The 26,666-nt window shown below is 52.0% G+C and overlaps 1 protein-coding gene across 1 annotated transcript; it reads left to right on the plus strand.

Moving 5' to 3' along the window:
* Positions 1-351: 351 nt before the first annotated feature.
* On the plus strand, positions 352-25,311 carry PATZ1 (POZ/BTB and AT hook containing zinc finger 1). The gene is given in 7 exon segments (XM_070950856.1): positions 352-405; positions 407-1,671; positions 6,260-6,323; positions 10,347-10,418; positions 13,032-13,203; positions 20,956-21,093; positions 23,666-25,311. Coding segments are annotated over 7 exon segments (2,184 nt in total). The 3' UTR covers positions 24,085-25,311.
* The last annotated feature ends 1,355 nt before the right edge of the window (positions 25,312-26,666 follow it).

The raw sequence follows: 26,666 nt of genomic DNA on the forward strand, positions 1-26,666 counted from the left end.
GAGCCCGACGCCGCCGCCGCCGCTTCGCCTGGGCCCTCGGAGAATCCGCCCGGCGGGGCCTGCTGCCTCCCCCCCTCGCGCCGCCCTCGCTGCCGCTGCCCTCCCGCCGGCGTCGCCCGGGCCTTTGTTCCTCCTCGCCGCCGCCGCCGCCGCCGGACTCGCGGGCGGACGGGCGGGCGGGCGCGCGCGCGCTCCCCGCCGGGCCCGGAACTGCTGGAAGGCGCGGGCGGCGCGCGGGCGGCCTCCTGACGGGCGCGCGCCCCGGCCCCTCGACGGGGAAGCGGGCGCGCGCCTCCTGCCGGCCGCCGCCGGGCACAGCAGGCAGGTAAGCGCGGCGCCGCGGCCGCCCCGATGGAGCGGGTGAGCGAGGCGGCCGCCGCCGCCGCCAGCAACCCGTGCGGCGCGACCCCCGCCGAGCTGCTACACGTACCAGGTGAGCCGGCACAGCGCCGACCTGCTGCACAGCCTGAACCAGCAGCGCAAGAACGGCGGGCGCTTCTGCGACGTGCTGCTGCGCGTGGGCGACGAGAGCTTCCCGGCGCACCGGGCCGTGCTGGCCGCCTGCAGCGAGTACTTCGAGTCGGTCTTCAGCGCGCAGGGGCTGGGCGGCGAGGGCGGCGGGGCGCCGGAGGGGGGCGCCGGCGAGGCGGGGGGCGGCCCCGGCGGGGGCCCCGGGCCCGGCGGCGGCGGGGCGCGCGAGCTGGAGATGCACACCATCAGCTCCAAGGTCTTCGGGGACATCCTGGACTTCGCCTACACGTCGCGCATCGTGGTGCGGCTGGAGAGCTTCCCGGAGCTGATGACGGCCGCCAAGTTCCTGCTGATGCGCTCCGTGATCGACATCTGCCAGGAGGTCATCAAGCAGTCCAACGTGCAGATCCTGGTGCCGCCCGCCGCCCGCCCCGACGTCATGCTCTTCCGCCCCGGCGCCGCCTCCGCCGCCGAGCTGGGCTTCCCGCTGGACATGAGCAACGGCGCCGGCCTGGCGCCCAACGGCAACGGCATCGCCGGCATGCCCGAGGACGAGGCCACGCGGGCCGTGCTCTCGGCCGCCGCCGCCGCCCAGGCCTCGCTGCCCGTGCTGCAGGGCGTGGAGCGGCTGCCCATGGTGGCCGGGCCCCTCTCGCCGCCCCTGCTGGCCTCGCCCTTCCAGAGCGTGGGCGGCGCCGGCCCCTCGCTCGGCAGCAAGCGCGGCCGGGGGCGCCCCCGCAAGGCCAACCTCCTGGACTCGGTGATGTTCAGCGCCCCGGGAGGGCTGCGCGACGCCGGCATCCTGCCCTGCGGCCTCTGCGGGAAGGTCTTCACCGACGCCAACCGGCTCCGGCAGCACGAAGCCCAGCACGGCGTGACCAGCCTGCAGCTGGGCTACCTCGACCTGCCCCCGCCGCGGCTGAGCGAGAACGGCCTGCCCGGCCTGGAGGACCCCGAGGCGCCCCGCAAGAGGAGCCGCACCAGGAAGCAGGTGGCCTGCGAGATCTGCGGCAAGATCTTCCGGGATGTTTACCACCTGAACCGGCACAAGCTGTCCCACTCCGGCGAGAAGCCCTACTCGTGCCCCGTCTGCGGCCTGCGCTTCAAGAGGAAAGACCGCATGTCCTACCACGTCCGCTCCCATGACGGTTCGGTGGGGAAGCCTTACATTTGCCAGAGCTGTGGAAAAGGTTTCTCTAGGTAAGAGAGAGAGAGGCGCTGCTGGGTTCAGAGATGCTGAGGGCCAGGCCCCCCCTCCCTCCCCCCGGGGCAGCAGGTTGAGGGAGAAAGGCAGGCAGGCAGTGGGGACAGGGGGCTCTAGCCCACCCCTCCAACCTCCGTCCCATCTCCCCCCCACACACACCTATCCCCACCCAGGAAAGAGGTTTTATCACCTCCCCGCTCTTCAAGGAGGGGTGAAGCCATCCAGGTGTGCAGGGACCGCGGCTTGGATCTCCTGGGCCCTTGATTATGGCATGTTGGGGCTGTGTCCAGCTAGGCTTGTGGATTTAATGCTTTGGGTTCTGTTTTACAATGGCCCTTTTCAGAGCGGCACCCAAAGTTCAGCCCACTTTTGGCCTTTTGCACAAAATGCCTTGGATATCTCAGTGCTTTGCCCTCTCCGCAAACGGTTCCTGAGCATCAGTTAGGGGCTTCCACGCTCTGGGTTGCAGCCTAAAGAGGAGGGAAGCATCTTCAGGATTGCAGATGGGTCCACTGCAGGGATGCCCGACCTTGGCGACTTTAAGACTTGTGGACTTCCAATTCCCAGAATTCCCCAGCCAGCTTTGGAATTCTGGGAGGTTTGGAATTTGGAATAATGCTTTAAGTTCACAACTCTTAAAGTTGCCAAGGTTGGACAGCTCTGGTTTACTGGGAAAAGAGGAGGGCTTGATTGTCATTGCCGCTGCTCCCCCCTAAAAAGGGGCCTGTACTTCCTGTTCCCCCCCCCCTTCAAGGTATTATTATGGTTTGCACACATTGGCTCAAAGGTCACGTTTCCCAATGGTTTCTCCTGAGTAAAAATTTAGATCCAGATTACCTGCTTGGGGGAATCAATCGTACTTTTACCAAGGAGATCCTACTCTTAAATTACTGCTTGCAGGCTTGGGAGATTCCTGGGCCCTCAACTCCATTAAGGTGATGAAAGCAGATCCAAAGTGGGAGTGGAGGAAGCTTTGCAGGGCTGACTTTTGCTAGCATCTAAAGCAGAGGTCTCCAACCTTGGCAGCTTTAAGACTTGTGGCTGAGGAATTCTGGGAGTTGACGTCCACAAGTCTTAAAGTTGGCAAGGTTGGAGACCCCTGGTCTAAAGGGAAAAAATGACTCTAAGTTCACATTATAGACTGAGCCAAATCAGATTTGGGGCATGGCTTGAGTTATGCAGTCAGCCAACCATAGTGTGCTTCTCTTCCACTTCAGGGTGAGGGGTGGGCAACAGGCCAAAGCAGACCCCTCGCCCTGTCCCCAGACAGCCCTGAGTCAGGACTGCTGACAAGTTAAGAGGTGGCCAAATCTAGGCAATTGTGCATCTGAAAGAAATGTGACTTTGGGAGGGCCCTTTAATTAATGTCCTCCTTTCCTGCTTGATCCGAGTACCTCACTTTGGTTGTCCAGACAGGGCAACAAAGCCCCTCATTCAGGACCCTCCCATTTAGGGACAAAAGAGCCTCATTGAGCCTGGCAAGAGTCTTGTGTGCATCTGCCTAGGAGCAGGCGGTCAGAATCCGTGCCATAGCCCTGCTTGGCAGCCGGCGGCCTTAGGAACCTTTTCCAGGTGGCCCAGACGCTATTTTTCCTTCTGGCGTGCCTGGTCTGCCTTGGCACAGAGGAGCTCGAGGAAAGATGGCAACTGGGGCACCCTGTGAAGCGCATATGCAAGGCTCCCCTTTCTGAAGAGTCCTCAGCGTCTCAGAAAGGGCCTGGCGCCCCTCCGGCCTCAGCCTGAGTGGCATCTCTTCCCAGACCTGCCCTTCACGACACAACAGTCACAGAGATGGACGTCTTCCTGGCAGCCCCATTGCCTCTGCGGAGCCAAGGGTACCTTTTCCTTCCTTTGACCTGCCCCTGGGGAGCCTGGATTTGGCCTGCTTTCCTCAGGATGTGGCAGGGGCATTCCCAAGTGCTTGGTGGCAAGGGGCACTACTCTTGAGTCAGCCACTGCGGAGAACGAGATGGGAGCAGCCCTGTGCCTTGTGGCCTGGCATCTTTGCAGCTCTCTGAAGAAAGGGAATGCTCCTTTTAGGCTGTTTGGATGTCCACAAGAGGGCTCTTGCACCAGCTTCCTTGAGGGCAGTCCTGTAGATGGAAGTAAGTGCCACTGAACTTAGCAAGGCTTCCATCCAGGTAAGTGGGTTGAGGGTTGCTGTCTTTAGAAGAAAGACATGGGGGTAGTTGACATCAGCCACAGTACAGCAGCTCTGCCCACAGCAGTCCGGAAGATCCCACGCAATACCAGCCAGGCTGTTTTTTTAATCCGAAGTGGGTAGAATCTGCATGAGGTGACCACGTCTCTTGAGCTTTCCATATTCTTGCATGGTAGGCAAGGCCTCCAGGAATTTGGGCCAGGGGTTCCCAAATTCGGCAACTTGAAGACTTGTGAACTTCAACTCTGGCTAAGCTATACTGGTAGGGGGATTCTGGGAGTTGAAGTTCACAAGTCTTAAAATTGTCAAGTTTGGAGATGCCCGATTTGGGCCTTTGTGCATGAGACTGCCTGCGATCTTGATGGTGAGATTCCTGCCTTTAGTGCCCGTGTGTGATCTTGCCTGATGGCACACAGTACCTGAAGAACTATAGTATAGCTATAATACAGGTTCTCCTGCTTGAGCAGGGGGCTGGACTAGAAGACCTCCAAGGTCCCTCCAGCTCATTCATTCTAAAAAGAATGAAAGTGAATGAAGCTCACTGTGGGGAACACTTTTACGGCAGGGCTCTCCAACTTTCGCAACTTTAAGACCATGCTGGCTGAGGAATTCTGGGAGTTGAAGTTCACAAGTCTTAAAGTTGCCAAGGTTGGAGACTCCTGCCGTAAAAGCGTTCCCCACAGCTTTCCCCTCTTCAGGTGTTGTGTGCCATCAGGCATGATCGCACATCATGATCAAAGAATTTTGGACCTCATGCTTTTGCACAGAATCTGCCGTTTTGGGAAAGAACAAAGGGTCTCCTGGCCCAGTCTTGCAGCCCAGACTCACAGAGCAGGATGGGGTCTCCAAAATTACTCCACGGGGTGTAATTTTAAGAAGCAGCAAAACGATAACGAGCGAAATCCTTGAGGATTTCCTCCACTTATAGAGGTGTTTCGCCATTTCCAAGTTCCTCCCCAGGGTGGTCTGGAGGTCTAATAAGTGAAAAGAGTCCCTTGGGGCTATTAGTCTCTGGCTCGCTGGGTGCCATCCAGCCGCCATCCCTGGTTTTCCCAGGAACTCGGTACAGCCTGCACATTTTCTGACCGAGAGCTCCCAGAAGCCTCTTTCTGCCTTGTGCTGGTGCAGGAAAGGAGGACCTGCTGGATTTGGAGGCCACTGAGTCCAGGAATGACTACTAGAAGGCCCAAACAGGCCTCTCTGGGGCTATAGCCCACCACCTCCCCTTCCCTCAGCTGAACTGCAAGCCCCATGGGAGAATTCCGCTGAGCTGCATGGGATGGCTGAGGACAGAGAAGCCGGGGAGGGTCATCTCGTTTCCAAGCAACTTCTGATTGCCAGGCTTTCTTCCCACCCTTGTTCCAACTCCTCTGGTGATGCTTGAAAAGAAGAAGCTTGTTTGTGGTTGCGTTGCCTGCTGAACGGGATCTGCAAGCACCAGCCAAATGGTCTATTCAGGTGCCTGTCCTTTACACACCTCCCAGCAGCTGTGTCCAGTTGATGTTGATGGGTGAACTCAGAGTCCAGCAGAAGGACATGGCCTGGCTAGTCCAGCCGGGCATCAAATCCTAGAGGAGCAAATCGCCATAACAGAGTTGCTGTTTCCCCGAGTGACTCTCCAAGCCACACAACAATCCTCCATGCTGGAAGCATTCCAGAGAATCCCACAATTTTATCCTGTCTTCTGACCCAGAATTTTGGAGGTCCAGGCACCGACCCCAACAACTCTTCTGCAGTTGCATGAAGGTTCCTGCAGAGCGATGGCGCTCAAGACCATTTGGGGAAGATTTCAGATGTTAAACGATAATTATAGAGATGTATTTTAAATCATGAACAAAGGCGATTCGTGGTTTAGATATTTTAAATCCTTCGAGGTGCCAACTGATGCTTAAACATAGAAAGGAATGCCACTTACTAAATCTTGTGTGCGTAAGCTTGCATGTGAGTTTTTTTAAAAAATAGCAACTTTTTTTTTTAAGATCCTGAAGAAAGAAATTTTCTTAGGGTGGGAGAAAGGGGGAAATGCCTCCCTGAAGATGGCCTGTAAACCCTGCACTCCTTAGATGTAGAAGTTATTTAGCATATGGCATAACGTGCATGGACTTGGGCCATTAGATTGTGATGTTGGTCTTTGGACAGGCAGGCCCAGCCCAGGTGGCTCAGAGGTCTCCTCTAGAACATTTTTGGCTGCAGCCCTGCCTGGAGGCCACTAGTGTCTTGGAAGCCTATGCAGTTCATCTTCACTCGTGGCATGATGGCCTCCTGGTTCTTCAGGAGATTGGTGGGTGGGTGGGCAGGGTCTGTGTAAATGTGGTGCCTCCACACCTCTGGAGGTACCTTGGAGAGAGTGTGGTGGTTGAACTGTGTGTCCAAGGAGTAAGCTTGCAGATTGAGTCATGCTTGTCCTTGTTTTTCTTTTCAAGGCCTGACCACCTGAATGGGCATATCAAGCAGGTGCACACATCAGAGAGACCTCACAAATGTCAGGTAGGTGTCCTGGGATGTGGTGAAGGTGTTCGTTAGAATAAAACAAAGCATGCGTTTGCAGCGAAGGTGGAGCCCTGGGGTGGCCGTTGCTTGCAGTAGAGTCCAGAGGCTGTTGGACCTCTTGGCTGCTTCCTGATGTCGTCTTTGGCTTCTCCAGCTGCCTTCTTCTTCTTCCCTGGAAGACCCTTCCTCCTCCCCAGCCTTGGATCTCTTTCTTTACAGCTTGGCTTTCCCCACTTAGACACTGGGGTTCTCCGTTCCTTTGTCTCTTCTGCCTATTCACCAAGAACTGGCCGTAGCTTGGGGGCAGCACTAACTAGCCCCTGAACACCATTTCCTGGTTGCCCCCTCCCTGCCTGAGCAGCCTTCAGAACACGACCTTGGGAATCGGTTGCTTCTTCCTTGCTTTCTCTCGAGGCTTCTTGTGGCTGAAGCAGAACAGGAGCAGGCAAAGCATGTGCAGAGTTTTCCTTCCTGTGGCCTGAATTTGTTTGCAATTGAAGTTTAAAGCACAGAGAGAATCCACTGAAAATGGAATTTTAATAGGATTTGAAGAAAAAACTCCTTCCCCTTTGCACTAAAAGCAAGCAATTTAGAAACGGTGAAACTCTTGTCCAGCTGTCAGGATGCCCCAGGGCCTTACTGTGGCTGCAGGGGTCTTTTTTTCTCTTGCCCACAATTGTGCAACCCACCCACCCCATTTCCTTTCCCCCATTTCAAGCATGTTGGGCCAGCCTTTCCAGCCTGGATACTCTCAGGAGGGGGGGTTTCAGCTCTCGGAATACCCCAGCGTGGCTGCTGCTGCTGAGAATTTGGGGAAGGGGAGGGAAAGGCACAGATTGACTGGGTGCTGGGGGAGTAAAGGCTGTTTGAGCCCCAGAACTCTGGTGGAAATTAACTGGGATTAAAGGAGATTAAGCATCCCCTGAACATCGGTTGTGTTTTGGGATTCGTTAGAATTAATACAGGTAGTCTTTGACTTATGACCGTTCGTTTAACAACAGTCTGAAGTTTCAACAATGCTAAAAAATGTGACTTATGGCCTGTCCTCAAAGTTATGACAGTTGTACCACCCCCGTGGTCATGTGACCGGATTTCAGGCGCTTGGCTTGCATTTACAAGGGTTGCAGGGTCCTGCAATCACATTATCACAATTTGTGACTTTCCTGCCGGCTTCTGACCAGCAAAGTCAGCAGATTCACTTAATAACCATGGTAAAGAAATGGTCATAAAATTGATTCCAGTCAAGTGATGATCTTCTTAGCACCCACACTGCTTAGCGATGCAATTTCTGGTCCCAACTGTCATAAATTGAGGTCTAGCTGTAATAGACCCCAAACCAAGATTGGGAGGGCTGCAGGCTGCAGGTTTGGGAGGGGTCTGTGTGTCTCAAAAGAGCCTGAACTGAGTAAAGTTAAAAGGGGGGGATATTATTTTAAGCTGCTGTGTGGTTCGTAGCATATTCTGTTAGAAATGGGAGGTAGCCATCTGATGTCACAGCCTCAATCAGTCTTCTGGAATCAACCAGGAAAAAGGGGGAGAGGAAATCACTCCCAGCAACCCTGCAAATGGGGAAAAAAAGATAAATTCTTTTAATTTGGCTCTAAGAAGATTGGCAAAGTTAAATGTTAGCAGGTTTCTTTTGGGAGGAAATGGCCGTGGGAATGCTCTGCAGATTTTTACTTGCCGGAAGTGCTGAACGTTCACCAGGAAGGGAAGTGGGCTTGTTCGGGGATGGTGTTTGGCCTTGAAAGATGCTGAAACTAGCATGAGTTTGGGAGGGGGGGAGGGTCAGGGCTAGGCTCAGTTGTTTTCCAGGTTAGCCTGTTTGGGTGTTTCTCTTTCTAGGAATTGCTAATTGCCAGTAATCACAACCAGTGCTTTAGACATACAGTAGCTGTGCAAAAGCTGTTCCTTGCCATTGTCATCGGCTGTAAATTCAGGGACAGCCAGGGGGTCTCTTGATGCGGATCTGCTCTTTCAAGGAAGTCCAGAACAAGCTGAACCCCAATCCTAGCAGCATCTCCACCTTGTCTGGACTTAACCTCGGTTTATATGCCTTTGTCCAGCCCTGGCAGACTTCGGCAGGCAGCGGCAGCCGCTTCCATTCAGATGTGGGGAAGTAGGAACCCGGCTGGGTCTCACCCCATTCAACAGGGACTCTGCCTGAGGGCTCCTCAAGTCTCGTGTAGATGTTCACAAGTGCTGGGAACAAGCTGTTGGCACCAATTTCCGGTAGGGGATATCCCACTCCAACAGGAGAGACGGGCTCGTTGTAAAAGAGTGCCCCAGTCTCAAGACTGCCAGGGGGTTGGAAGCAGGATACCGTGCTTGATGGGGCTGAAATCTTGGGAGGTCCAAGAACAGGTAGAGCTGAAGTTTCACATTGAAATCCCAGCACAAGTTCCCCGACGGGGTAGATGCATGACCCTCCAGATGCCCTGAAGCTATAAGGCCTCTGCATTCTTATTCAGCCAGAAATAGGATGTTTGAGATCAGCCATGAGATTCTCCAAGCCAAGGGAAGTTTTCTTTAACAAGGGTCTGCTTTATTGCCTGCTTTAGTCAGGGATCCTTTTTGGCTATTGTGGGTTCTCCATCACTGGAGGTTTTTAAGAAGAGGTTGGACAGCTATTTGTCCAGAATGGTACAGGATCTCCTGCTTGAGCGGGGTTGGTCTAGAAGACCTCCAAAGTCCCTTCCAACTCTGTTATTCTGTATTCTATTCACCTGCTGATGAGCAAAGGGCAAGCTCTGCTTACCAGACTCCCTTTTTCCCTCCCAATATTGGGAGGCACCCCCCTCAAATCCTGCCTAGCTAATCAGCCAGCCCCTGTGACTTATGTTTTTTTTCTCCTTGTGGCCTAACGCCCAGATGTGAGTAGCACTTCTGTGCTTAACATAGAAAGCAACCCAGCTGTTTGCAGAAGAAGAAGCAAGTGTAAGCAACCTTGCCATAGCTGGTAGCACCAGGTGGGCTGGGTCCGGAGGTCACTGGGTTGGAGAAGACAGAGATGGCCATGCATAGCCAGGCCTGGGGAATCTCACGATGGGGCTGACTGAGAGTTTGACTGAACGATTGGTAAAAAAAAATAGTATATATTTTTCATAGTTATTCTTTTTTTGCTTCTTTACTAGAATACCTTGTTCTGGTATGTGTAACAAGGTATGCAAACGAAAAAAAAAAAATAATAATTTAAGCTTGCTTCTCTTAAGAAGCGACAAGTACATTAAATTGCATATTATATTTTCAACATTGGAAATGGCTCTTGAATTGAAGTTTTTGGTGATTAGTAAGTGTACTTACACTTGATGAATTTATTTATGTCATCGTATTTTTATGCCTCATATTCGGCACCTTAGGAAAGAAACACCGCATCGTCATTAGGACTCGATTCCCCCTCCCATCCTCAGGGACTGTCTTGATTGCAGGTAGCCGAATCTGTCCAGCTGCAATTTCTGCCCAAGGCAGTTTGATCCTCTTCGGTAGGAAAGATGCCCCCAGGACTGAAAAGTACAACCACAGTTTAGGAAACTCTGCTTCCTTTAACAAGAGGAGCTGAGATCGAAACAGAGATGCTTCCAGCTCGCTTTCAGTCCGTTCGGCCGTTCCCTTGTTCAGAGGCCAAGCAGTTCCCAGAGTTGCTGGCTGTTGTGCCTGGTGGATGAGCCCAGATCACAATCACAGTCCAATCCTTCTGAGGACTGTTGACTTGAGAACAGAACTTCTTGGGGGGGAGGGGCTGGGGGGGGCTGGTTCAGACATTGCAGCAAAACTGTTGATTTGGGGTAAACCTGTCCAAGGGTGGAACCTCCCAAAATGGCTAGAGAAATGGGGACTTAGTGCAGGAGTTTTCAGTTGGTGGTCTTCTCCCTCTCGCTGCCCTCCAAGTGCATCTCTTCCCCTCTAGCCAACGGGGAGAGTCCGGAGTGGGTGGGTTGTGAAGACCGATACTCTTCCCCACTGATGTTGATGTAGGAATTAGTCTTCGTTTTCTAATCTTTCTTACTTCCTGCCTATTAGCAGGAAAATTCCAGCTTCCAGGGGATAAACTCAGAGACCTCTACATCCATAGAACAGTTGAAACTTCAAGAGGTATTTCTTAAACACTGTTTATTGTTTCAATATAAACACACTTCTCTTTGCTTACTATATTTGCCATGCTTGACAGGAAACTACTGGGCCTTTTACTTATTTACCACTGTTGTTAAGAACAGGGGTCTCCTGTGATGTTTTACTCTTCTTTAAAAGGCATTAACGTTTTGTGGTTTATTTTAAACTTTCCGGGTCTTGCTTGATAGCTGACCTCTGCAGTTTGGGTCTTGTGTTTCGGCTTCTCTTAACATTATTTTTATTTTACCTTCCAGTCTCTTAATTTTGACTGGGAATAAGCTGTCATTTGGCATCAAGAGAGATGAGCAAATTAAATACTGTCTTAAGGACTGGTCGCTGGGAATTTCTCTTGAAGGAGAGGGGGGAATAAATTGGTGGGATTTATACAGACCATCCTGAACCCTCCTGAGATCATTGGGTGGGGGGGAATTGCTTACAAATGTAGGACAAGAGTCACCCTATTGGGGAGATGGGCAGCATATCAATTTAATACATAAATAACTAAAGCTATAACTTTTCTTCCTTTTACAAGTAGTTCCCAACGTAACATATTACCATTCGTTTGATGACTCTTAGAGTTTAGGATCAGTCCTCACACCTACAACTGTTGCATTGTCCCCACGGTCACATGATCCTGTCCAGCAATCCGCTTTCATTCACAATGGCTGCAGGATCCCAGCCATTTGCGACCCTCCCAGTCGGCTTTGACAAGCACAGGCCATAGGGAATCCGGCAGGAAAGGCCACGAATTATTATCACGTGGGTTGATCTCGGTTGACATAAAAAGTCATAAAACTGGATGTGGTCATTTGATGACCACACCATTTAGCGACTAATTTTCCCGTTCTGATTGTGGTCGTTATTTGAGGATTTCCTGTATGGCCATGATGATAGCTATTTAATGGAGCTCTGAAACATATGATGGGCTTTTTTTAATGGCCAACTGCCTGGTAACTTTCCACTGGAGTCATAAAAATTGCCTTTTGTTTTTCATGGGTGACATTGGGCATGGGAAGCGATTGCGAGGAGGAAGAGCTTTCACAGGCCAATCAAGAGGGATGCTTTGGGGGAGGACACCCCTATGCCCCCCCCTCAAAAGTCTTTTCTTCTTCAGATCCAAAGGGCTCCCCTCCCAATTATTGTGAAACGGCACTTTTAATAGGACCGCAGACCCCTTGGCATTCTTCCTGAAGTCTCTGCTTCGGCTCCTCTTGGTGTTTTCTCCCGTGTGCTCTTTGGCTCAATGCCAGGTCTTCGCTTCACTTACCTGAAAAGGATGTCACCTTTTGGCTTTCATCATTTGAAATCCCAGAATCCTTTCCTCGTGCAATGTTAGCAATCCAGGTTGCACCCACTTGTGTTGTAGACACAAATGCTATTAAATACGCCTCAGTTCTCCAGGAGCAGGTCAGCATCCTCAGCTGAGCATCAGAAGATCCCAAGGGATCCCAAAGATCCCTTTGATGCCCGGCTACCAGGCTTAGCTGCATAGACCTTCCCTTTTCTTTTTTCTTTTGTCCTTCCATCATAGGCTGGCAGTGCAGCTCCTCCCAAGGCAGAATTATTTGCCCAACAAAGATCCCTAAAAGTTCTGGGAGACTTTTTGATACGAAGGAGAAGAGCTCAGTCGGAAAGAGTTGTCCTGCTGCAGACTTGCTTCCCAGCTCGTCCTGTGGCTCCTCCAAGAATTCCTTGTTGAGGCCACCCCAATTGGTGGGGTGAAAAGTCCTGAGCGAGTGCAAAGTGATTGCCACTGTGGCCAAATCGGGACACATTGGTATCGAGATGTTAGGTTATCCTTTCCCTCAAGTATATGAAGGCACCACTGTTGTTTTCTTGGCAACTTTATAATAGATAGAATTCTTTATTGGCCAAGCGTGATTGGACACACAAGGAATTTGTCTTCGGTGCATAAGCTCTCAGTGTACATAAAAAATACATTCATCATGAATCATAAAATACAGCCCTTAGTGATAGTCATAGGATACTAAATAAGCAATCAAAATCATACTAGGAAACTAAATAAAACAATATAAATCGTAAAGATAGAAGCAACAAGGTTTATGGAAGCAATCAAGAAAAAGAAGGCTGTTGATTGTGTGTCCGTGGGAAATGGTTTGGAGAAGTTACCTTCACGGCCATTTGCTTCTTGGCTTCTCTAGCTGTATCTTTCCTCTCTGAACAGAAAAAGGGGAAAAAAACCAGACCGTTGAATGACCATCTCTCGCTAGGGAGGAGCCCTCTCTGATGGGGCTTTGGCTGGGTCAGCCGTGATGCGGCCAGATCTCAGTGCAAGGGCTCAGACTTGGTTCTTCTGATTTAGGGCAGTCCTGGTCATCCTTTGATTCTAGCAATTGAGTGGGGGGAGGTCTGTTGAGCTTGGGCCTGCAGCCCCCTAGGCAGAGGAGGCAGAAACTGGGCTATGACGGAGTCTGGGTTTGGGCATTACAATCCTGCCATTGTGGGGCTATAACTAAGGATGAATTACGGGCTCAGCCAACTGCCTGACTCAAAAACCTGTGGTCAAGCAACCCCAGCAGAACCTAATCCCTTTCTGCCCCTGCCTGGCTAATGTCCCTCTGTTGCCCTCCACAGACCTGCAACGCTTCCTTTGCCACCCGGGACCGGCTGCGCTCTCACCTGGCTTGCCACGAAGACAAAGTTCCCTGCCAGGTCTGTGGGAAGTACTTACGGGCCGCGTACATGGCGGATCATTTGAAGAAACACAGCGAAGGACCAAGCAACTTCTGCACCATCTGCAACAGAGGTAATGGGTCTCCTGCTGTTGGTGGGCTAAGAGGGTAGGGGGGTGGCTTCATTCAAGCTGATTGAAGTCTCAGGAGGAGGAGGAGGAGGAGGAGGAAAACAATTCTTCCATTCAACAGAAGGATGTTCCTCTTGAGGTTGTTGTTTGTTCACTCTCAGGCACAAAAGACCCCCAGATCTGGCCCTGCACTGCCTCTTCCATTGCTGGAGCCCTGGTGCTTCTGGACGCTCATTCAGGCCTTCCAGGCACCAGGGGGCCAACATGAAGCTCTGGGCATAGAGCAGGGGCCACCTATGCATGAACCAGCACCCCGTCTTGCTCTCTGAATCACCTCAAAAGGTGGATGAGGCTGGGATGCAGGGGGGGGGGCACCCACACATTCCTCCTAGTGTGCAGGGCAAACTAGGCCCTTCTGCCAAATGAGGACATGGCAGCAATATCCCTCCACAATGGCTGGGTGCGTCACTCTGCAAGGCGTGTTTTTCTCTTAGTCAGAAAAGTCTCCCTGAGCCCGGAAGAATCTGCCCCATTGCAGCCTCGGGGCCGTGACCTAAGTTTGGTTGTGCTCCGTGATCCTTCCCCACCCTTTTTTCCATGGGGAGTCCCTCTGAGCATGCCTAAGATTGCAGCCGTAGCCAAAAAAATGGTTAAAGGGCTAAAGCTGCTTAGTTCTTAAATGGCTCAGTTTGGATGTCGCAAATAAAGACTGCCGGTGATATCAGTGGCAATATATTCTTTAGACTCCAGGCGGGGCAAAATGGTCTTTCTCTGAGAAACCTGCTCCATTTGTGGGAGTGTGGGAGGCAAGAAAAATAGGGACCTGTAGTTTAGTAGATCAGGGGAATGCTGTAGACATAGTATACCAGGAGATTAGCAAAGCAGTCAGGAAGCCTCTCATAATTTTCTCCATAATCAAATGACAATGTGTGAGCTGGACCATACTACGATGACATAAATAATTGTACTGAATGGATCCCCTTCAGTCGAGGGTCACTTGGAGTGGGCTGTCCCGGGCCCGGTGCTGCTCAACATTTATCAAGGACTTGGATGGGAGAGTTGAGGGGATACTTGCAAAGTCTGTACATGATACAGAACTGGGAGGATGGATAAAAGGGATTCGTCTTCTTTTCTTTTAACGACCCCATAATCCCTTGTGGGGTGGAATCTGGGTAACTGAATGGAGCTAGCAGAGTGTTCCAATGGCCGGATGCCCTTCCTGTCGCCAGTGTGGAGTTTTTGTTCAGCAAATGTGCCTCTCTCAGTGTGCCCAGAGAGAGAAATAATTGCTTCTACCTAGGGTCGAACTCGCAGCCTCCTGATTGTGAGGCGAGAGCTACACCTCTAGGCCACCGCACCACTCCATGGATAAAAGGGATTAAAGAGAACAGTTCAAAAAGATCTATCCAGGGCATTCTAGTGTCTAACATGATCCAGCAGTGCCATGCAGATGCTAAAAAAGCACACGGGATGCGTTCATAGGAGCATAGGGTCACGTCATGGGACCCAATTGCTCTCTTCTACCCGGTCCTGGTCAGATCCCACTTGAAGTGTTGTGTCCAGTTTTGGGCACTACGATAGGAAAAGGGCCCTGGCAAATTGGATCCAGTTCAGAGGGAGGCTGCCAAGATGAGGAAAGGTCTGGAAATACCTGAAGGCTTGTCCCTTAGAGGAGCGAGTGGACTTCGTTGCCCCAACAGGTAAGGCCAGAACCAGTCTGTTAAAACTACAAGGAAGGAGGTTGAAGTTAGACATCTTCCTAAGTGTACAAACTGTCAGCCAGTGGAACAGGCAGCCAGATCAAGTGGCAAGTTCTCCTTGCTGCAGGCTTTGAGACAGAGACGAGATCAGGGGTCTCCTGATCAGCAAAGTTGGCTGGGGAATTCTGGGAGTTGAAGTCCGCCAGGCTTCAAGTTGCCAAGGTTGGAGACCCCTGGACTAGATGGCTGTCTGTCAGAGATCCTGCACTGAAGCAGAGGGTTGGAGTGGAAGACCAGGGAAATGAGGAGGGGGCTAAAAGCATCAGTCCTATGAAGGGAAAATGAAGGAATTGGGGATGTTTAGCCTTGAGGGAACATACCAGAGAAGGAGAAGGACAGCAGTCTACAGAGGAGGCCACACCATATTGTAGAGCAGTTGCTGGGGAATTCTGGGAGTTGAAGTCCATAAGCAAAGTTGCCAACTTTGGAGACCCCTGTTGTAGAGGACACAGATTGATAGGCCAAAATTGTAGGGGAACTGATGGTGACCGATCTCAGCAAGAGCTTCCTAGGCGTAAGACCCATTCAAGAGTGGAACTGGAGATTGGGGAGGGTCAGCCCCGGTGCCGAGAGCCACCGCTCTGAGTGAGGCTGGGCATCCTTGTCTTAAGATGCACCTTCTGGTTGGATGAATCTATTTGCTGATTAGTGTTAGATTTGAGGTTAACTTGCAGGCAGCAGGAGGGAAGTCCATCCGCGGAAGCTGCAGAGACTGAGAAGAGAGGAAAAGGTAGCTGAAATGGGGTTTCGGGAGGCTGATCTGGGGTGGGAGAAGCTGCTTGAAGACACAAGTGACAGGATAGGTTGCTTGGTGGACATCCAGACAGCACGTTGGTCATTTTTTATCTGCCCAGCCTCTTGCCCTTCTGGTTTTCTGGTTGAGGAAGATTGAAGCTGGTTCTTCTGGGTGCTCCTTGGCTGCCCTACCAGCTTGGACCCCTCAAACACCCCAAGGGCCCCTGTAGAGCCACTTAGGTTGACAAACAGGTTCCTTCTGCACCCCAACTCCAGGCCTTCTGGCCCCCTTGGACTCCAGCTCCAGTCTAGGCATTGCGCCCCTGGTCACCCCATTTCTTCTCTGCTGGGCCTCTTCCAGTACCCACACAGATGAGTTGGCATCTCCTGCCACCTGGTTGGGATAGGACCAGTCCAAATATTTTTTTTTTTAATTTGATTTATATGCCGCCCTTCTCCAGAGACTCAGGGCGGCTTACAATGCGTTAAGCAATAGCCTTCATACTTTTGTATATTTATACAAAGTCAGCTTATTGCCCCCACAAACTGGGTCCTCATTTTACCTACCTTAGAAAGGATGGAAGGCTGAGTCAACCTTGAGCCTGGTGAGATTTGAACTTGCAGTAATTACAGACAGCTGGTGTTAATCACAATGCTTTTAGTCTGCTGAGCCACCAGGCCCAATTGCCAAGTCCCCAGTCCAGCTTCCTTCAGCTGCTGTTCTATGTTTCAGCCAGATGGCCACTGAGTGTCACATAGCTCCGGCTACTGATCCCCCCCGCCCCGCCCCGCGGCGTTTGGTTGACTCTGGCAGCTTATAGAGAAGGTCGCTTTAACCTGGCACTGTGTTTTGCCTGCGGGGAGGGCTGTGCCAGGCCCCCCCAGGACTCTTGCCCCCTTAATTGAGATAGAACAGCCTCTGGTACTGGAGCTGCTGAGAGAGAGACTGCGATGCAAGGACCCCAGAAGGATAGATACAGATACAGATACAGATACAGATACAGATACAGATTAATAGAGTTGGAAGAGACCTTGTAGGTCATCTAGTCCAACCCCCCACACAAGCAGGAGACCCTACATCATTTCTGACAGATGGCAGTCCAGTCTCTTCTTGAAAGCTTCCACTGATGAAGCTTCCACAACATCTGAAGGCAACTTCTTTCCATGGTCAGAAAACTTCTTTTTATTTCCAGGTTTCTCTCCTTGCTCAGTTTCCATCCATTATTCCTTGTCTGGCCTTCAGGTGCCTTGGAAAATAACTTGACCCCTTCCTCTTCTCTAGTCCTTCTCTTCACTAGACTAGCCGTGCCCAGTTCTTGCAACCGTTCATCGTATGTTTTAGCTTCCAGTCCCCTCATCATCCTGGTTGCTCTTCTCTGCACTCTTTCTAGAGTCTCAACATTTTCATTATAGTGTGGTGACCAAAACTGGATGTAGGACTCTAGGTGTGGCCTTAGATAGAAAGGAGGGCTGCTGTAGTGGTGGGGTGGGGGTGGGGGGTGGCTTGGAGACAGACCCCTTTCTCCCCACAGGAGGGGCTTTGAGCTGCTTCCGGGTCTTCCAGCTGGGCCCCTCCTGCTTTCCATTGAGATGAATGGGCTTCCTGGGCGGAGATCTGATTTGTGGGGGTTCGGTTATCCTGCGGATGCTATTTTTCTCTCCTTCCCCAGCAGAGGAAAATGCCCGTCTCCAACCTCACCGAAGGAGACTTTTGGGCAGAAACACGGGGCAGGTCTATTTCAGGAGCCAGGTCTGATTGCCTTGCGAGTCACACCAGATTGGTCTTTAGGGGGGCATCACACAAAAAGCCTTTGAAGTCAAAGCACAGTCAGAGCCTGCCATCTTGGATTCTGCCAGGGGGGTCCTGAGAGGACCCCGGCAGACCTTGAGCCCAGCCACGTGCCCTGCCGAAGGGGGAGGCTGCCAGTTATCTGGGCCTGACAACCCTCAATCCTCCCGTTTGCGAGCAACCTATTGGTGGCATTGCTTCCATTTCAAGATCAGGAATAGAGGAAAACTGCAGTGGAGGCCTGAAAATGGACAAGTTTATTTATTTATTATTTATTTATCATATTTGTATACCACCCTACTCCCGAAGGACTCAGGGCGGTGAACCACCAAAATAAAATACAGAGACATACAAAAGTTAAAAACTATTAAAAACAGATTAAATAATTTGGGCTCAAAAAATTAAAAGCATCCAATTTATCTAAAAAACATTTAAAACCCAATTTAAAAGCCAATTTAAAAGGGGGAGTTAGGCCAGACCAGCCTGTTGGAATAAAAACGTTTTTAGGGCGCGGCGGAAGATGCGTAAGTCTTGGATCCTCCGTATCTCCGGGGGGAGCTCGTTCCAGATGGCAGGTGCCCCCACAGAGAAGGCTCTCCCCCTGGGGGCCGCCATTCGACATTGTTTGGCCGACGGCACCCTGAGGAGCCCCTCTCTATGGGAGCGAACTGGTCGGTGAGAGGCTACTGGTGGCAGAAGGCGGTCTCGTAAGTACCCTGGTCCGATGCCATGGAGCGCTCTAAAGGTGGTAACCAAAACCTTGAAGCGCACCCGGAAGACCACTGGGAGCCAGTGCAGCTCGTGCAGGAGGGGGGCCACATGGGAGCGCCACGTTGCTCCCGTCACCACCCGCGCGGCCGCATTCTGGACCAGTTGGAGCCTCCGGGTGCTCCTCAAGGGGAGCCCCATGTAGAGAGCATTGCAATAATCCAGGTGTGAGGTGACAAGGGCGTGAGTGACCGTGCATAACGAGTCCCGATCCAGAAAGGGACGCAACTGGCGAATCAGGCGAACCTGATAAAAGTTGAGGTTAAAATCAAAAAATGCCCTGAAGTTGGCCCCACCCAGATGTGTGACTGGCCCCACCCAACCCGTTGGCAGCTCCGCAGCTCTCCCCTGGCATTCAGAAACACGTTTTGCAAGTGCTTCTGCGGTTTCCGTAGGCCCAGAACGGGACAGGGGCCTCCTGCATTCAGCTGGACTGGTTGGCTGGGATTCCCTGGAGCTGCATGTTCAGGAGGGTGGGCTCGGCCCCACCCCACTCATCCAGGGGGCAAGGCCAGGGCTCTTGTCTCTGATGCCCCCGGGTGCCATGGCTGCAGCTGCACTGAACGGGCACAAGAGCTTCCACAGAGAAAACGGGTTTTCTTGCAGCGTGAGAAGTAATAGCTCATTTCTTTACAAGGGGTCCTCGGCATACAACCATTCATTTAGTGACCAAAGTTAGAATGGCACTGAAAAAAGTGACTTGTGACTTTTGCAACGACTGTTGCAGCATCTCCATGATCACGTGATCAAAATTCAGACACTTGGCAACTGATTCACATTTATGACGGTTGCAGTGTCCCGAGTCATGGGGGTCCCCCTTTGCGACCTTCTGACAAGCAAAGTCAACGGGGAAGCTGGATTCACTGAACAACCATATGACTAACTTGACAACCTGTGGCAAGAAAACTGGTGCAAAATTGACAAGTGTCTCGCTTAGCAGCAGAAATTTTCGACTCAATTTGGGTCGCAAGTCGAGGAGTAGCTTTACTTGCTTGCTATATTTAGCGCATCTGTAGAAGCAGCATTTTGCACAGGCAGCATAAAGACCCGGACCCAGAAATAGCCAGTCAGTTTTAATTAAATAGGAGGAAAGCATCAGAAAAATGGGGCTGTCGGACATTTCTGAGGACGAGATGGGTCCCATTAAACCAGCAGGCTGTGGGGGCAACAGGGGTCCTGCACACAGCACCCCCCACCCCCAAATAACCAGACGGAATGGGCAGGTTGAGCAGGCGCACGCTAGGGCTTATTTTCAGGGAACACACGGTAGGTAACACTCTTATTTAATCCAGAAGTTCTGTGGCTGGTATAGAGGTTTCTGGTGTCCCAAAAGTTTTACAACAATCACTCTATCCAAAGTAACATCATGTGATTTTCTCTCTCAGGAAAACAAGAGAAACTGTTTTTTTTCTTGATCTTCTAAATGAAGGTTTCGGCCTGGTTCTCTCCACTAACGAAAAATTAACCATAAAAGACATGAGAATGGCATGTGAGCCATGAGCTTCTTGGCTTAGGGCTTGGCTTTGCTGGCTGGGGAATTCTGGGAATTGAAGTCCACCCACCTTAAAGTTGCCAAGGTTGAGGAAGTTACCAAGGTTGAGAACTATGGCTTCAGAGGTAGAAGGGTCTGGGTTTTGCCCCTCTGCTTAAGGGTCTCGGGCATTGGCATAGAGAAGAGACTCCCTGGAAGGGCAGGAAATGCGAGCAAGACGTCATCCGAGATCCTGCTGACCTTAGGAGGCCACTGTCCGCAGGAGAGAGGTCCTCCTGCAACGGGAGGGGACTTTTGTTTTCAAATGCCACCTGGCTCTTCCTGGGGGTCTAGTGGTGTTTGACCAACAGCCAAGAAGGTGGAGAAGGTGGGATCGTGTTCTCTGCGGAGTCCTTTGAGTCTCATCCCTGCCACCTGACACCCCTGGTGCTTTGCTGGTGGGGAATTCTGGAGAAGTTGTCCTGTCTTGTCTGGTGGGACTTGAGGTACCAGACCTCCCTTCTCCAGGAGATTTTTCCCCTCTTCTACCAGAAGATGCATCTCCTTGGTCTTGATGTGTTGGCCAAAGTTTCTCACTTCGGTCTGTTCTGGACTGCCAACCAGATATTATAGGTTCCTCCCAGAGCAGAGCACCAGGTATTCCTGGTGTGCGATTTTCTGGAAGGGACACGGCCATGAATGGATTCTAGAGTCCTGGCATGTCTTGCCGCAGCATCGGCTGGGCCTGGAAGCTCCCCTCGTCTCTCTGAGCTTGGCTGTTTTCTTGCAGTGGTTCGCTTAACAACTGTGGCAAAAACAATGGTAAAACAGGGCGAAACTCACTTAACATGTGCTTTGCTTCATAATGGAAATGTTGAGCTCCATTGTGGTCATAAGTCGTAATGAAAGTAACGTCATCAGTGCTAGCGCTAACGCTGATGATGTTACCTAATTAGGTCATGAAACGCCTGCAAGAAAACAACCAAGTTCAGAGAGCACCAAGGGTCCTCATTTCAGCCCATGCTACAAATATTCTCCTTTGTTGGCTCCATCATTCCTGGGCCGTTTCCCCCCCAACAGAGGGGCACAAAGGAGAGGCACCCTCTGCAGCTTGCTGCCTCTTCCAAGACCCGTCGCGCCAGTCCTGGGAGCGGCCGGAGAGGTCCGAGGGGAGACAGGCAGAGGTGCGTCGGTGCTGGTGGCAGGATCTCATCTCCTTTTGTCTTGTTTAGGTTTCTCCTCTGCCTCCTACTTAAAGGTCCATGTTAAAACCCACCACGGTGTTCCCCTTCCCCAGGTCTCCAGGCACCCGGAGCCCATTCCGAATGGGGGAGCGGCGTTCCACAGCGTCAGGACCTATGGCATCAAAGGCAAGCGACCCCTCCCCCGATCTCGGCGTAGGACTCTGGTGGGGGGGACACAGGTGGGTGGCCAGGGGCCCGTCACGTGGCTGAGGACAGGAGCGAGCAAAGGACTTAGGGAGCAAGGGAAGGCCGTGCCCAGGGCACCCGCCGGCTCTGCGAAGGGAGGCCCCACTGGGATTCTGAGATGCTGCTGTCTCTGGGGGTGGGGTGGGAGGGGTCTGTGTGTCTGCCTCACTATCCTGCTGAAGAGACACAGATCAGCTGTTCCCATTCTTATATCCACCCAGGGCTCAGGGCATCCCTGGCCCCTCTAGAATTCTGTTCCACAGGTTGGGTGTTTCTTGCATGGAGAGCAGTTTTTGTAGCATGTGTTCTGGTGTTGTCTTTCTGACCATCAAATCAGTGTTTCCCTCACAATGAACCCCTGGTATTTTCCAGACAAGGGTGTCCCACCCACCCACCCACCTATCCCAGACTGGCAGCCCAGGAAAAACTGCATTTTCTCAATGCGTACAACTGGAGCCTCCAAAGCCTCCGGCTGACCTCTGGCGTCCATGTTAGCATCTGTAGCCTAGGAAGTTCAGGCTGCATCCTGGATGGGGGGGAGGGGCTTAATTCTCCCCCTCCTCCCTTCATGCATGCTTCAGGCCTCATGGCAACCTTCCCATTGTGGCAGGGAAAGAGGAGAGCCCTAGCCTGGCGCACCTGTGGGCAGAAGACCAGGTGTGGGAAGGCTGCTCAGTGTGAGGACAGCTCAGCCTTCTGATGGACAGCTTGGTGGCCCCCAGACAGGTGGTCAGCCGTGGATGTCTGGGAGGTGGTGCAGCTCCGGCTGATCTCGTGTTAATGTGCAGGGAGGCTCCTGGCTTCAGACCCTGCTAGCAGTTGAAGGCAGTCATGCCCAGTGAGAGTGGGCAGAGGGTCCTGGCTTCCGAAGGCTGAGAAGACAGTTGCATCGTGCTTGGAGTGCCCACCAGAGCTTCCAGGCTTTTATTCCTGGGGGGGAGAGTGGCCCGTCCTCACCACCCCTTTGTCGTGCTTGAATCGAGCCCGTTCTGTGGGTCTGCTGGGGGAATCTGGGTTTGCCTCCTGAGGAAAGTAATTAGAAGTTGTTGCTTGAGGGACCTTCTTCTCCACTCCTTGTCCTCTTCTGTGCCTCCTCAGTTGCCTCCCACGTGTCCCCCATGTGGAGCGGGGCTCTAAATCATCTCTGGCCGGCATGGCATCGCTACCCATCACCCCCACTGCTTTTGAGGTTGTCTTTTGGCTCAGGCCAAAATGGGACTTGATTGATCGTGTTGCGAGGTTTCATTGATGTGGGATGTTTTCATTCATGTTGGGGTGCAAAAATTGTTCTGCCGGGGCTGTTCCGCAGACCAGTTGCTCCTGGGACAGCTCGACCCTCAGGTCTGCCGGCAGTATTGGAGCAGTCTTGCAGGGACCCTGCCCCCCCCCCCCATGCGCGGCGTAGCAACGTAGGGTAGCCACTTCCCGGTTGGTCCATGCTCACTCAGAATGGTAAATCCTAAACCAGAGTTCACACAGGACAGATGCTGCTTTCACACATCACATGCTGTACCCAGAGAAATAGACTCTAGGAGACTTCCCTGCATGGCCTGATTCAGCCCACGTATGAAGACGGTGGCTGGGATCCCAAAGAGACAAAACCCCTGAGCCCAAACGGCTGAGTGGAGGAGCCCCGCTTGGGGTCGTGTCTGGGCAGATGAAAGTAAACCTTCGGGGGGGGGGGGTTCCTGACATGGCAAAGGGATGCAGTTACAGGCGGGAAGGGCAGTTAGGCCTGGCCTCTATTTTATGGGTTAGGGAGTGGGGGGGGGGGGGTAGAGCCTAGAGGGTGGCCCATCTGCTGCATCTCTCAGTGGGCTTGACTTCCAGCCAGAGAAGCGGCTGAGCCTCTGGGGATCTGCAGGCAACATCCCTCTGCAGCTGCAGCCAGATTCTCACATACGGCTTCTCCTCCTAGCTTGGCCTGGGATGCTGCACTTCCCGGGCAGACGCCGGCTTCTCTATTGTGAATTGGGGGGGGGGGGTCTTGTTTTCCGTTGCACTTTCACACCATGAACACATCCTCCTTGCCCATAAAGGTGCCAGCAGCTGCAGTAGAGAAGTCCAGGGGATGAGACTTTCACAAGCGGATTGAAACGTGGGGTGGGACATTCTGTTGCATGTTGATGACGTTGCCATCTTGAAGGACGATTAGCCCAAGTCTGGAATCTGCCCTGGACCTCAGTGGGGCCAATTTAGCTAGGAGCCTCTTGGGGCCGTTGTGTGTGTCCCTCAGGGCCTAATGAGGGATGCTCAACTTTAAGATTTGTGGATTTCAACTGCCAGAATTCCCCAGCCGCCAAGGCCGTTTGGGGAATTCTGAGAGTCGAAGCCCACGAGACTTAAAAATTGCCAAGGTTGGACATTCCTGGCCCAAGGCTTTGCAGTACTTAAGGTAGCTGTGGCTGGGCTTCTCAGCTAGGCTACCCACTGCATGGAATAGAAGGGGCGTCCCTGGGAAACGGGTGGCCACCGTCGGGTTTGAAAACCGCCATTTTCTTTCTCTTCCTAGAAGGCCAGAAATGCTCACATTCGGACCAGATTGAGAGCTCAGATTCCTACGGAGACCTCTCTGACGCCAGCGACCTCAAGACGCCCGAGAAACAGAACGCCAACGGTTCCTTCTCCTGTGACATGGTGGTCACCAAAAACAAATTGGAGTCAGAGGGGGATAAGAAGTACCCCTGCCCCGAATGTGGCAGCTTTTTCAGATCCAAGTCCTATCTCAACAAACACATACAGAAAGTTCACGTCCGCTCCTTGGGGGCCCCCTTAGGGGACTTGGCCTCTGCCTTGGGGTCCCCTTTCTCCCCCCAACAGAACATGTCTCTCCTGGAATCATTTGGGTTTCAGATTGTGCAGTCCGCATTTGCCTCGTCTCTGGTGGATCCAGAAGCCGACCAGCAAGTGATGGGGCCAGACGCAAAGTGAGGCGCCTTGGCTCTTAAGAAGCAGCAGTCAGTTTTTATTTTCTAGAGAAGATGGCTGTGAGATACCAGATGCAGTTTTAGAGTGGGGAGAGGTTGACTTAAATTCCCTTGAGGTGTCCACCCTTCCTCCTCTTTCTTTTCTCTCCAAACCCTTCCCCGGATGGAGACAGTTTTCAGCTAACAATCTGCAAAGTCCCTGTATGAGGGTGGAGATGTAGCGGAATAGGGGATCTTGAGCAGAAGGCTGGCAGAGATCTGGCTCGAAGACCCCGTGAACAAAAGAGATGCCCCAAAGCTGGATCCAGAATTTGGAGATGTCCCGCTTCAGCTGGCAAAGATCCCAGCGCTCCTCTGAGCCCTCTCTGCTCAGGATTCCCATCTTGTCTGCTCATCCACACATTCCCCATGGTACCCGGTAGGTAGCGTGGCTGTTTCCTTGGAAAGGAAAATCCACAGGAAGCCAGCTTCTCAAAGCCAGCCATGGTTCAAGAAGACAGGGCAATTGGCAAGAAGCAGAGGTGCCACAGGAGGAGATGCCACCAGATTCCCAAGATGACCAGGAGGCTGCCCGAGACCCCCCGGAGGGCATAGCAGCAGCTTCCCGGAGGACCTTGTGCAGGGACGCCTCAGTTGTGTGGCTGGCTTGTTTTTCTGATCCTCAACACTTGGCCATTGGTTTCCTCTCTCTCTCTCTCTCTCCCTCTCTCTCTCTCTCTCTCTCTCTCTCTCCCTCCCTCTCCCTCTCCCTCCCTCCCTCTTGCTCTCTCTCTCTCTCTCTCTTATAATTATGGTTATTATTATTATTATTACATTTATGATTTTAGGACCTGTTGTAGTGATTTGCTACTGAGATGCCTTCCAGGGCAATTATACAGAGAGCTCTTAAAGCAGCAGTCATGTTAGGATAGGATTAATTTTTTTTAGATGTATCATAATTAAAACCTTGCCTAGTTGATTGTTTTTAAGTCTACGGGATAATATAGTTATGCAAAGTGAAAGAAAGTTGGGGGTGGGAGAAATAAGCTTAAACTTTAAAAGAAGGTAAGAAGGCACTCTTGGTTGGTTGATGCATAAAGACCTCCAGAAGTTTAACATTTTCAATTAGATGATAACGTTTTTTTGAACCACCAACCTCCTGTGCAAATAGAGAGTTCACAGAGTGATTTCAAAGCAGAAAATAATTATTGGATTGGACTGCATTAAAGAAGTTAGAATGTTACTTTATAAACTTTCTTTTGTCTTTTTTTAATTTTTTAATTTATTTTTATTTGTTTGGCACAGGGATTGAAAGGTACTTCTGTGCTTTGGTGGCAGCAGAGAGATTGTTCTGGTGGGAAGATGCCATTTCTGATTGCCACCTTTCGGGGTGCACCTTCCTCTCTATATGCTTAGCTTTGTCTCTGGGAACATAAGCCTTCTTAGATCAGACTAAAGTCCCGACTCTCCCCCCCCCCCCCCCCATTGCTCCATGCCGTTGGTCTGTGATTCCACCGGAATATATGCAGCCCTCGGGACTGGTTGCCCCAAACAATGAGCCCACCTTCTTTTCAAAAAATAACTTAGTTGCCCCCCCTGCAGTCCCATCACCTAACCTGGTTTCTTTCCATGTCACTCCTTGAGCTCAACAGCAGCAGATTAGCTTTAATTGCAGCTTGCAGGCCTACTTCCAATTACACCTAGAGGGGACCCACAAGGCAATTGTACTATTGCTGGGGAGGGAAGGGGAGAATTGTGCGAGGCTCAGATAGACAAGAGGTTGTGGGGAGGCACAGGCTCCCCAACCTCTGGTGAGCAAGGTAAGATTTGCTCTGGGCTGGGAGCCAAGGGCCTCCTGGTGGGAAGGAGCCTTGCGAGAGAGGATCTTGTTCATTCAGAGGAACACCACCAGTCCCCCCACGCCCCCACCGCCTCTTGGTGAAGCTGGGTGGTGGCAGGGACAATGAGCTTGTGGAGTGTGGGTGGGGAAGGTTGTGGTCACAGCAGGGAAAGGCATGACAGCAGCACAACAGTGCCAACAATCAGGATAGGGACCCGGCCACATCTCCCTCTGAACGGACCTTTGTGGATCTTCCAGAAGACTGTCATGGAGTCCACATGATGGTGGCCCAGGTTACTGCTGGTTTTGCCTCACCGAGTATGAACGCGAGCCAGGCTGCCTAGAGTGAGTTTGGAGTCCAGGCAGAGTGCAAGTCTCGGCTTGTCGTTCGTTCTGAACCGCGGCCGCAAATAAACCACCAGAAACAATGCAAAGTTTACTTCAGTGCTTGTAGGCTCACAGTCAAAAGTAAAGTACAAGTCGGTGTTTTGGTTCAAAGTCAGCGCTGTGCGCAACTACACCACAGCGCTATTTAACAGAAAATCAGCCCTCAAACAAGATCCGGCACTTAACAACAATCAATAACCCCCTCCCCCAATGCCAACAGCTGTGAGCGTCGTGACAGCAAGTTCGGAGATTCTGACGTTGACGTCATCATCGCCAAAGCGAATGCCACCGACCAGGAACTGCGTGGGCACGTGTGCTGCTGTCCGTCTCCGCGCTCACCTTCCCATACCCCCCATCAATGGCGAGCTCCGGTAGGATTC

The sequence above is a fragment of the Pituophis catenifer genome, unplaced genomic scaffold (assembly GCF_029215685.1).
Source record: "Pituophis catenifer annectens isolate HBS135680 unplaced genomic scaffold, rPitCat1.0.hap2 SCAF_10, whole genome shotgun sequence".
Taxonomy (NCBI): Eukaryota; Metazoa; Chordata; class Lepidosauria; order Squamata; family Colubridae; genus Pituophis; species Pituophis catenifer.